At 39.7% G+C, this 13,037-nt stretch overlaps 1 protein-coding gene across 5 annotated transcripts in view; it reads left to right on the top strand.

The window, feature by feature from the left end:
* Window positions 1-13,037, top strand: part of CPNE4 (copine 4) — a 518,608-nt gene that overhangs the window by 492,716 nt on the left and 12,855 nt on the right. For all 5 annotated transcript variants that reach the window (XM_066350415.1, XM_066350417.1, XM_066350418.1 and 2 more), the window contains exons 12-13: window positions 6,791-6,845; window positions 11,865-11,916. In XM_066350415.1, the coding sequence (XP_066206512.1) occupies window positions 6,791-6,845; window positions 11,865-11,916 (107 nt within the window). The remainder of the gene's footprint in view (window positions 1-6,790; window positions 6,846-11,864; window positions 11,917-13,037) is intronic.

Below are 13,037 nucleotides of genomic sequence, written 5' to 3'. Positions count from 1 at the left end.
CAAGCTTTGCATTTTGAGTTGAGACTCTAAATTGTTTTTTTTCTTTTTCATGAACTCATAATTCCAATGCCTTCCCCTGGAGGATTTCATCGTTTTTAGTTTGAAATTATTTTATTGATCACTGTATCAAATATTTCTATCATAAATATATGAATATAAATTTTAAATTTTCTAATTTCTAAAATTTTCTGTGACAAAAATATTCAAAGCATTTTTAAAATATCTTCTAGATAAGTTTTTGTTATAATCATTGTTAGTGCACAATTTATCAGAAGAATATAAATGTATTAGAAATTTTATTATATAATTATTACCTATAAAAACTCTGAATGAAACAGATTGGGTTATTTTCCAGTTAATTTACTGATCTGTACATGAATGCTAGAATCTGTACAGATCACTAGAATGGGAGAGTCTAGCATCAATTTTAATCCAATTTTCTGTTTTTATCAATGTGAATGCTAACAAAACTTTTTATAAATGAGTATATGGTAATGGGGAGAGTTTGACTAGCAGTACTATTCAATTCTAAGTTGTATATCAAAAAACTCATGTAATGATTTATTATCTATGTGGTGTTGTTGTTTTTTTTACTTTCTTCTTATGTTTTTATTTATTTTTATAAAATTCATTTGGGTGACATTGGCTAATAAAACCATACAGGTTTCAACTGTACAACTCACTAAAACATCGTCTGCACACCACGTGGTGTGCCCATCGCCCAAAATAAATCTCTTCTCATCCCCACTTGTCCCCTTTGTCCCCTTTTGTCCCCTTCCACTTTCCTCTACCCCACTTTGTCTCTGGCTATCACCGTAATGTTGTTTGTATCTATGTGTCATATTTTGGGGGGCTGAATCTCTTTACCTTTTTTCACCTAGTCCCCTACCATCCCCTCCACCACTGACAACTGTCACTCTGTTCTATGTGTCTATGCTTCTGTTTCTGATTTCTTTGTTGAATTATTTTATTGATTAGATTCTACATATAAATGAGAGCATATGGTATTTGTCTTTCTCTGCCTGGCTCCTTTCACTTAGCATAATAATCTCCAGGTCCATCCATGCTGTCGCAAAAGGTAAGGTTTCCTTCTTTTTTACAGCCACATAGTACTCCATTGTGTATAGGTACCACAGCTTTTTTATCTGCTCGTCTACCGATGGGCACTTGCGCTGTTTCCGGATCTTGGCTGTTGTAAATAACACTGCAATGAACAAAGGGCTGCATATAGTCTTTTGAAATAGTATTTTGGATTTCTTCAAATATATTCCCAAAATGGGATTGCTGGGTCAAAAGATAGTTACATTGATTTTTTGAGGAAACTTCATACCATTTTCCACAGTGGCTGCACCAGTCTGCATTTCCTCCAACAGTGCACAAAGGTTCCCTTTTCTCCACATCCTGCCAACACTTGTTGTTTGTTGATTTATTGATGATAGCCATTCTGACAGGTGTGAGATAATGTCTCATTGTGGTTTAATTCAGTGGTCCCAACCTTTTTTGGGCCACGGACCGGTTTAATGTCAGAAAATATTTTTACAGACCAGCCTTTAGAGTGGAACGGATAAATGTATCACGTGACCAAGACAAGCGTCAAGAGTGAGTCTTAGATGGATGTAACAGAGGGAATCTGGTCATTTTTAAAAAATAAAACATTGTTCAGACTTAAATATAAATAAAACAGAAATAATGTAAGTTATTTATTCTTTCTCTGTGGACCGGTACCAAATGGCCCACGGACTGGTATTGGTCCGTGGCCCGGGGGTTGGGGACCACTGGTTTAATTTGCATTTCTCTGATGATTAGTAAGGTTGAGCATCTTTTCATATGTCTGTTGGTTATCTGTATGTCCCCTTTCGAGACATGCCTATTCAGGCCCTTTCCCGTTTTCTTAATTGGGTTGTTTGCCTTCTCGGTATTGAATTTTATAAGTTCTTTTTTATATTTTGGAAATGAACCCTTTATTAGTTGTGTCATTGGCAAATATATTCTCCCATGCAGTGGGTTGCCTTTTCATTTTATTGATGGGTTGTGTTGGGTTTTTTTGCTGTGCTAAATTTTTTTAATTTGATGTAGTCCCATTTGTTTATTTTTTTTCTTTGTTACCCTTGCCCAAAAAGATATATCAGAAAAAATAAATAAATAAAGCATTAGATAAATGGAGAAGGAAAGAGAGATGTCTGAGATTTTACTGCCTATGTGTTCTAGGATTTTTATGGTTTCACAACTTACATTTAGTCTTTTATCCATTCTGAGTTTATTCTTATGTATGCTGTATATCAATATATTTTTAACAATCTACCAGCTGACATCAGCACTTTGTACAAATTTTTTTAAAGCAAAACATTGGCTAATATCTGACCTGCAGAAGGATTTGCTTCTTGGAGAATCATTTACATTTAGAATTGTTCCTGCAGAGTTTTACACCCAGGAGCAATGCACCATGGGGGTTAAGTTTCAGAATGGGTAAAGGAGAAGGGTAATTGTGAAAGGGAAGTTGTGAGTAGAGAATAGGTCTTTCTGTCTTCTTTGCTGAAGATCAATTTCAGCAAAGAATACATAGTGAAGTCGAGATACTGAATACTGATTTCCTTAAAAGGAAAAAAACAAAACATGCTCTCATGTTCACAGTAGGGCTTTGCAAACCCACATTTTCATGCACCCCAGTTTTAAAACCACATTTTTAGGAACAATCTTTTTAAAATGCCTAAGTGTTCTGCAATGTCCTTTTGCTCTGAGTTCATCTTCATTTTCTTGTGGACGCAGTCATCTGTCTGTACTCCTATTAACCTCTTCCTTTATCGCAAAGCCTTCCAAACAGGAAGGATAAAAATGGTGATTGAAAATGAATCTTCCGTCTGGAGATCCTTTGACCATGGTCATTCCCTGAGGAATGCGGGCCAACATGCTCATCAGCATTGAAGATCATAGGTTCTTTTACTGTATTTTATACTATTTTATCCCAAGAGTAAGAAATATTGCCTTTACCAATGTGGTGATATGCCCCTCAACCATCTCTATCGGCAGGTTTCACCAATCATTTTCCCTATAGTTGCTAAGTGGCCCCTTCACTCAGTGCTGAGTGGATCCAACCTTGAGGTCTTCGATGTGTTGGCCTGCTGATGCTCACTGGTGTGCTCAACTTGCCTCCTCTTGCCTCTTACATAATAAGGCTCCTCTCTGCTTAGTTTTATTTTTAATCAGTAAGAGCGATGTTTAACTCCATTGTGCTTAGGCTTAAAATTTTTTCTTTTGTATGTTTATTAGCTAGAGTCTTTGTGGTGGCTAACTTCAGAGAATTGTTGCCCTCCTGGCTCATTTATTATTTCTCTTGTAGGTGAGGCATTTTTCCTACCTCCCTACCCTTCAAACTCAGTTACATAACATTACATCATGCTCAGCAAACTTCAGGTTCCCATGGGTGGCTTAGAAAATAAAAAGGAATATCATTAATGCTGAAACACTGGTTTGGTGATTAGAAATAGATGGAATATTAGATCATAGCCATCCTAAACTCATCAAAGAAGAAAAGAAAGGGTGTGGTGCCTTCTAGGTTTCCCTGTTTTGATTTCTGCACTATCTCTGAGTTGGAAGGACCCATCCTCCATCCAGGAAAGCTTTTCTTCAGACTTACCTCTAAAACCCCCCAACAGATCCCTTCGCACACCTGTGCGCCCTTGTTGTGGTTAAAGAGGAATTGCTGAGGCAAAGTATTTAAGTATTTCCAAGGACCAGAAGTATTTTTTTTCTCTCAAAGCTGTGGCTAATCCTTTATAAGCTGTTGTGATTTTCTGTTTATCAGCATTAATACCTTCTCTAATACATGCTGGATGCAATGTACCACAAAGCTCATATCTACACAACAGTGAAGAAAGGGGGAGCTGGTGATTTTCTGGAGAATTTAGATTTTGATGTCAAAGAAGTCTGACTTCCTTGCATCTGCCAATCCCTACCCCAAATTTGGTCAGATTTGGCTGTTTTTTCTGAAGTTTTTTATCAAAGCTGGTATTGGCTAGTAATGATCTTTAAATCAGGTAGATGGTGATGAGTGAGAATTAGACTTTGCTACTTTGACTTATCAGTCAGCCTTGGGCAGGGGTTTCCGTTTTGCTTACGGGGATGCTCAGGGACATCTGTGAGCTGAACCTGAATTTTCTTTTCTCTTTTAACTCTGCAAAGAACTGAGGAATGTAAGCATTGTTCCAAGAACAAATCTCTGTTGTGTTTTTCCTGGGAAAGAGTGTGAAAGATAAATGGCATGAGAAAGACATGCTCTCTGACAAGAGCAATATTCCAGAGGCCCCATTGCAACAATCCTCTAATAGCACAAAATTTGCAAGAGGATAGTCTTACTCATTGTCTAGGGGGGTGGGGGCTTGTTGCTGGAAGTGGCAGAGAGAAATCACACTTAATGCTGTATATGATCATTAAATTATAATGGTATAATAGAAAAAAACATGGGCATTGAAATCACACAACCCCCCTGGAAAATATCTTAAGGCTTATGAGACTTTCTTAGTCTTTTTGAGACTCAGTTTATTCATCTGTAAAATGGGAATGATAAGTAGATCGAACTTCAAGGATTACTTGAGAATTAAATAAGTGCATACATCACCTAGCTTAGTGCCTGGCACGTTGTATATGCCAATAAATTTTCATTCTTTTTCCTATCCTCTCACCTATAGTACAGTAAAGCTAGAGTTGAGATATAACATACATGAATGAATAGATTGAGAGAAATTTCAAATTGCATAAGAGAAACCAAGGCAAATGACATATGTGTGACTCTCATAAGTTTTGACAAGAATTTTTTCTTCTTTATATAGCCACATCTTAATGATTCAGTTCATGGGTTATGTAGTCATTAAATATTTATTGAGCACACACTCTATGGCAAGTATTATCCTGCAGGTAGGGGTAAGGGGCAGTTTGAGGCAGGGAGGCAGCGGAGCTCTAAAACTATTAATACAAAAACCAGCATCCCTTTGAATTCAGGAGACAAGAATAGACATGTAAGCAATTTATTGCTGCCTGTATGAGGTAAAGTAGTGGATACAATCAGTTCTATAAGTTAGACCAAGTTCTGACAATAAGTCATACTTCCAAGCTTTCTATTGCTTTTTTAAAATTTTTTACTTATTGATTTTATAGAGAGAAGAAGTGGGAAAGAGGGAGAAACATTGATTTATTGATTTATTGTTCCACTTATTTATGTATTCATTGGTTGATTCTTGTATGTGCCCTGACTGGAGATTGAACCCATAACCTTAGCGTACTGGAATGAGCAACTGAGCTACCTGGCCAGGGCCCCATTGCTTTTTAATATCCCCTTGGATTCAGGCTTCCCTGGATTTGAACCCTGGCTCTAACTTAGCAACATGATCTTGGACAAGTCACTTGACTTCCTAAGCCATTTCCACACTTGTAAAATGGAAATAATAATCTCTCCCTATACAGATTTTAAAAGATAACATATATATTATATATATATAATCTTTGACTTGTGCACCATGACTTTATGGACACACTGTATTACAGTCAACCATAGGAGTTACCTAATTCATGATCACTTTTCAAAGGAGACAGAGTACTGGAGTGGGGGAGGTGAGGAAATCCTAGACCATTTTATTCCTCAGGATCAAATATATATATACATACACATACACACACACACACACACACACACGTGTGTGTGTGTGTGTGTGTGTGTGTGTGTGTGTGTGTGTGTGTATGTGTATATATGTGGGGCCCTGGCCAGGTAGCTCAGTTGCTCATTCCAGTACGCTAAGGTTATGGGTTCAATCTCCAGTCAGGGCACATACAAGAATCAACCAATGAATACATAAATAAGTGGAACAATAAATCAATATATATATATATATATAGTGTGTGTCCGTAAAGTCATGGTGCACTTTTGACGGGTCACAGGAAAGCAACAAAAGATGATAGAAATGTGAAATCTGCACTAAATAAAAGGAAAATTCTCCCAGTTCATACCTATTCAGTGCAGTTCGATGTGGGCTCCATTTGTTGCCCTACACACATCCAAACAATAGTGAAGTTCTTGCCACACACGGGTAAGGACGTCTGGTGTAACAGAGTGAATAACGTCTGTGATTCTCTGTTTTAAGTGATTAATGTCGTGGCGCTTTGTTATAAACACGCCGATATTTACGTTGCACTTTGATCACGGATTCAAATTTAGCGAGCCACAGAACACACTGAACTTTCCTCTGTACTGTCCACATCTCGACTGGCATGGCCGTGGGCTGCTCCACTGTATACACGGTGTTACATCATCATCTGCGCATGCGCACATGCTGCCACATCATCCTACAGAAACTGGGATGGTTTTCCTTTTATTTGGTGCAGATTTCACATTTCTATCGTCTTTTGTTGCTTTCCTGTGACTGGTTAAAAGTGCACCATGACTTTATGGACACACTGTATTACAGTCAACCATAGGAGTTACCTAATTCATGATCACTTTTCTAAGGAGACAGAGTACTGGAGTGGGGGAGGTGAGGAAATCCTAGGTCATTTTATTCCTTAGGATCAAATCTAACAAAAAGTAAGAGAAGAAGTTGCAGACTAATGACTGTAATGAACTCTGGGGATTATTTCTTGATTGTAATTACCCATGCGATTGCTATCTTCTGTCACCACAGATAATCAAGAAGCATGAGTCAGCACTTGGCATTGCAGCATACCTAGCGAGGTAATGCGGGTTCATGTTTTTCTTCCTCATCAGATGATAAATAAAGCAACTTTTTTTTTTTTTTAATTTCAGTGACAAAATGTTCCCAGCCTTTGGATTTGGTGCCAGGATACCCCCAGAGTACACGGTGAGTGAGCAGAGATGCTTTGCTATCACCAAAGGGTAATTTGAGTTTCTTTCACAGGAGTCTCATTCCTTTGGTCCTTGATGTAATTATGTAAGAAGGGCACAAAGATTCAAATGGTCTTCAAAACCAGTGATATTACATTCTCAGAGCCTGTCTTTTTTTTTTTAATATATAGATTTGAGAGAGAGAGAGAGAAAAACATCAATTTGTTGTTCCACTTATTCACACATTTATTGGTTGATTCTTGTATGTGCCCTCTCTGGGAACCAAACCCATAAACCCATAGCCTTGGCAAATTGGGACAATGCTCTAAACAACTGAGCTACAGGGTAGGGCCTGAGCTTGTCTTTTGAGGAAACCTAGTCTTCTGGTACTCTGAATAGTTCTCAGAGGTGCAAACGAAGGCTTTCATTGACTAGCTTCTTATAGATATGGTCAGAGACTGGGAAAACACCCAGGAAGTTGATCTTCAGTGGCCCAGATCCTATCTATTCAGTTATCCCCTAGAGAAAGATCCTATTGACAATTACCAACTGAGGAAGTCCATGACACTGAAGTCTATAGACTCATTCATCCCAATTATCTGAGCACCAGTTTTGTGTGAGAGACACAGAGAAGTCCTAAGATAGAACTATTCAGGATTAGAGAATTGAGGAGCTGAAAATTTCCTATGAGGACATTGAAAAATCTATTTATTTTTGCTACTGATTTCCAAGACACAAAGAAAGCAAAGATTATGCAGAGAGAGATTTACACTGCAGTGGAGCTGAGGCACCCTACTGGGTATACCAGATGCTCCTGTGGGATACTCTCCACAGAGAACTCAGCTCCCTGAGTGGGAGGCCCTTGGAGGGGCACCAAGGTTGTTACCCCAGCCTCACCAGTGCCTCTGAGGTCTGAGTTAAGTGCAGACCACACCATCCACTGATGAACTTCTCTTTTATTGGCTGTGTCTGAGTTGCAGGGCAGGAGGCAGATGCCGACATTTACCCCCACACAAGAGCTGTCAGACCAAGGGCCTTTCCCTCTGTGCCCTTTGTGAAAGAGAGAATCCATCTCCCTGTGGCCGCTGGAGAGAGCAGTGGATGGAGTGGCATGTCCCCTGACCTGTCCTCCTTGTCTGCCTTTCATTCCACACTGGCTTCCCTGCTGGGCATGCCTACAGAATTCTAGAAGCATTTGTAGAAATAGAGCACATGGGGAGAAAGAATATAGAGCAGGAGTTGTTAAGTAGTGGTCTGAGAACATTGTGCAGGCCACAAATGTATTATATTGGACACACAGATTTTTTTTAAGGTTTAGGCAATTTTATATAAAATGTCAGATTTCTGGCTTCTTTGGAAAAACTAAAAAGCCTGGCAACACTAGATTACACAGCAAGGATTAGCCAGAACTGAGGAGATCCAATCCCATTCAGGTGGGGTACCAGCTTTAGGATGTGGTCAGGTGGGTGCCCCCTTCTGCACAGAGCTGTTGAATCTTGGGACTGAAAAGCATATCTACAACCATCAGTCCTACCACCCAGAAATGCGTGAGCATCCCCCACCACATCCCCACCAGGTAGTCTTCCAGTCTCAGCTTGGCCCAGCAGGGTGCAGAACACCGTGTTCCAGGCCTTCCTCTTCTCATCCATGACGTCTGCCTGGCCCCCTCCTGGTGTAATTTATCCTTCTTGATGTGTTCTGAAGCCCTCATGCTCACCGATCCTCCGGCTCTACCCTGCCTGCCAGCCGGCTCATTCTTCCTACTGTCCTCACAGTGTTCCCTCACATCTCCTCACTCTGCTCCCAAACAGCCACTCAAATACTGCTTTTCCAGGCCTGACTTTTCTTTTGTACCAGACAGACACTGATGGTCTCAGAAGCTCAGGGACCCGCCAGCAAGTTTACAAGGTCACCATGATTTATTTCTTTAAGATACAGTGTCTGAGTTTGCCTTGAAACTGAGCCCCGGGCACCTCAGTCTTAATTTACACTCTCTTTAGAACAGTGGTCCCCAACCTTTTTTGGGCCATGGACCGGTTTAATGTCAGAAAATATTTTCACGGACTGGCCTTTAGGGTGGGACTGATAAATATATCACATGACTGAGACAAGCACCAAGAGTGAGTCTTAGTCACAAGAAGACATACAAATGGCCAAAAGATTTATGGAAAGATGCTCATCTTTGCTAGCTGTGCTACAAATGCAAATCAAAACTACAATGAGATATCACCTCACACCTGTTAGACTGTTAGACTGGCTATTATCGATAAGACAGGTAATAACAAGTGTTGGAGAGGCTATGGAAAAAAAGGAACCCTCATTCACTGCTGGTGGGAATGCAAACTGGTACAGCTATTATGAAAGAAAGTATGGTGGTTCCCCCAAAAAATAAAAATAGAACTACCATATGACCTAGCAATCCCTCTACTTGGTATCTACCCAAAAAAATCAAAAACATTGGTTCATAAAGACACATGCATCCTCATGTTCATCACAACATGATTCACAGTGGCCAAGCCATGGAACCAACCAAAGTGTCCCTCAATAGAGGATTGGATAAAAAAGATGTGGTACATATATACAATGGAATACTACTCAGCCATAAGAAATGATGACAGGATCATTTACAACAACATGGATGGACCTTGAGAACATTATAATGAATGGAATAAGTAAATCAGAAAAAGCTAAGAACTGTGTGATTTCACACATAGATGGGATATAAAAATGAGACTTATGTACAGAAGTAAAAGTTAATGGTTATTGGTGAAAGGGGTTAGGGGGAGGACATTAAAGAGGGACAAATATATGATTACGGAAAATGATTTGACTTTGGGTGATGGGCACACAGTGCAATCAACAGTTCAACAGTTCAAATGCTATAGAGGTTTACCTAAAACATACGTACTCTTATTTATCAATGTCACCCCATTAAATTTAATTTTCTAAATAATTTTTTAAAAGACTACAGTCATCTAATAAAGCTAAGTGACACAAACACAGCACGTGCCCACTAGTTGCCATCCTACCTGACCACACTCTTACTCCAGAGGCTAGTGATTGAACTGGGAACTTCAGAGAAGAAAAACCCAACTCCTTTTCTAAGCCTCAGCACTAAAATGATGCTTTGACAGCTCTTTGAACTAACTCAGTATTCATAAGTTATTAGCCTCCAAATGGTAACATGATTTTCATTTGGTTCTAATTCAGTGAAATAAAATAATCCACGTAGGCACACCAGAGGACCAAAATCAGAAGTAAAGGCTTGTCTTCACGTTGAATAGGTACTTCAGTATCTGAGATGTCTGAAAATAACTGTCTCAAGGTCCTGAATATTGAACTTTATTTTTCCATCAAGTACAAAGAACAAAAGTTTACATAGGTAATACTCTGACTGCCAGTGAATATTTGGTTCAGGACTAAACCTGACAATTTGACCATATAGTCCAGGAAATGGCAAACATTATAAAGGAGACATTTTTAGCTATCTAGGTTAAAAGTACCATAATTATTTTAAAGTTAAATGCCACATCCTATATACCTCAAAAAAAAAACAACAACTGTTCTTAAGAATACAATGAATGATAGCTAAGAGTGGAGTGGAAAGTTTAGGGTAATAAGATTTTTAAAAAAAGAAAAAAAAAAAAAGAGTGAGTCTTAGGCGGATGTAACAGAGTGAATCTGGTCATTTTTTTAAAAATAAAACATCATTCAGACTTAAATATAAATAGAACGGAAATAATGTAAGTTATTTATTCTTTCTCTGCAGACCGGTACCAAATGGCCCACGGACCGGTACTGGTCTGCAACCCGGGGATTGGGGATCACTGCTCTAGGGACCGGATTAGGATGCAAGTTGTTTATTTGAGAGGTGAAGTCAACCTCAATAGAGAGTGGGGGAGTGAGAAGAAGCCGACACAGGATACCCTAACAACTCAGTTACCACTGTGGGCAGCAGAGCTTAATCCTGCTGGGGACCCTGGAAGACAGTGTGAGCACATGCAGACCCCAAGAGCTGGGTACCAATACACCATCTCCTGTCAGCCACTGAGATAATGCTGCTCCCAAGCGACATTAATCCCCTGACACTTTTAGCCTATCACTGGAGCAGGCAAAAGCAAGCTCTGGAGACCCAAGAAAATTTTAAGGAAAATAAAGCAGGTAAGATAGTTGGAAGTCAGTTAAATTGCCTGGAAGAGTTAAGGGCAGGGGAATATGGTCCAGGCACCTGCAACATCAGCTCTGACCTCCCACAAAGAGGAGGGACTTTTTAACACCATGACTATTTTCTAGCCCCCAAGACAGTCAGGGCTTGGAAATAACCTTTGAAAGGGAAGTTTTTATAAAATCCCAAATGATCCAATAATGTCCAGGTGCCAAGACATCCCTCTTGTTTTATCAGATTTTAAAAAGAAAGAAGTCAACATTTATTTGACCTTGTGTTAGGTCCTGCCAGGTAGAAGACTTGGTGTTAGAATATTACATGATACATTATTTTATCACTTTTCCAAAAGTAAGAGTCTATTTTACCTGTATATATGTGGAAATCATGCTGTCCTACAAGCTCTGCATAGTATGTTAGAATGAGTCTTAAATGTCAACAGCTCAGCGGGAGCCATTATAACCCTCACCGTGTTGAGCAGACATGATGAGGAGTTGCCTTTTTTTTTCTTTATCACTGGGTCCAAGCAGAGCTCAGCCAAGTCTAAACCTCCAGTCTGTGGCCAGTTCTTTCTTGGGGTTACATTTTTCTGAAATCTTATCTTAGATTCTTTTTGATATGCGTTATTCTCCCCTCCTGCTGGCATTTATCTGATTCTAGAAAAATTTCTTGTCACCTCAACTCCTCAGGGAGCTTAGAGGTCACCCATCATCTCAGACTGATTATGTGAAGGCTTAAAGTGATTCCTGCTGCTTAGCACATAATGAATGTAATGCACATTTGTTTGCATACTCTTCAACCCAGCGCCTCTTTACTGGCTTAAAGTCATAATTTGCCTTTCTTTGCTTTTTTTCCATCTTAATTGGTGTCTAGGTCTCCCATGACTTCGCAATCAACTTTAATGAAGACAACCCAGAGTGTGCAGGTAATGACCACGTGAAAGCAAGCCAGTGTCTCGCTGCCCGTTGTCTGAATGCTCCCATTTCAGTGTCCCTAATGGCTGCAGTGTATCCGCTAGGATTGTCCACAGCAGAGAAGTGGGCTTTCTGGATCCAAACAGACCATGCGACCCCAAGGGCAACCGAAAGCCTTACTGACAGGGTGAAAGAGGAAGAGCTGGAAAAGACAGGATGCAGAAGAGGTCTTGAGTTTACGGCACGAATATTGATCCCAATTCTGAATTCCTCTGGCCAAAAAATAAATAAATAAAGTAAAATAAATGGGGGAAATTGACCTAATGGACAGTAATGATACCCCTTTTTCTGCTCTCCAAGTTTCCCTCAAGTATCTATTTTTCACAACCTCCTCTCTGTGAAGGTATACGTAGGGGCAGGGCGAAGATATGGGCATCGTTTGACGTTTCCAGCATCTTGGCCAAGGATACAGCCTCAGTGACTTCCAACAGGTAGCTTCATGGTTTTGTGCCAGAAGCCTCCTTGAAGGCTCTGGTCTGTGTTCCATTATTTCCAGGTACAAGTTCCCCAGCAGGATTCCACAAAATAATGATGAAATGACAATGACAACTCTGATGATAAATTTTACCCTAGAATTATTTTTCCATCTTTCTAAATAACAAATGGAGCTAAGTACAGCTGTTGCTATGAAGAGTATGACATTTTTGCCTTGTGAAATAGGTAGAACTGTCCATCTCTCTCTCCTCCTTCTTGTCAAGGAGGGAGGGGGGTGGAACCAGGGTTAATTCGATCCAGTGGGGTGTGGAGAGCATCCAGCAGTTTCCTTCACCAATTCGGCGCTTAACGTCCAAGAATATGACATCAATATCATTGAGTCTGCACGTAGTAACCTCTGAGACCCGATCTCTGTTCTGTCAGTACTCCCTCTCTTGATCCCTTACCCTAAATTTATTATGATTTAGAGCTCACTCATCCCTAATCACCCCCATTCTTAAACTATAAGGATGGTTTTTCACCAAAGCAGAATGAAATACATGCCCAGTGTTCACCTGTTTCACACTCTTAGATTCCCCTGCCTGTTACTTTTTTTTTTTCTTCTTTTTCTTTTTCTGAAGCTGGAAACGGGGAGAGA

This window comes from Saccopteryx leptura, chromosome 10 (assembly GCF_036850995.1).
Source record: "Saccopteryx leptura isolate mSacLep1 chromosome 10, mSacLep1_pri_phased_curated, whole genome shotgun sequence".
NCBI lineage: Eukaryota > Metazoa > Chordata > Mammalia > Chiroptera > Emballonuridae > Saccopteryx > Saccopteryx leptura.
Note: the sequence above shows the minus strand (reverse complement) of the source record. Positions and strands in the feature narration are given on the sequence as shown.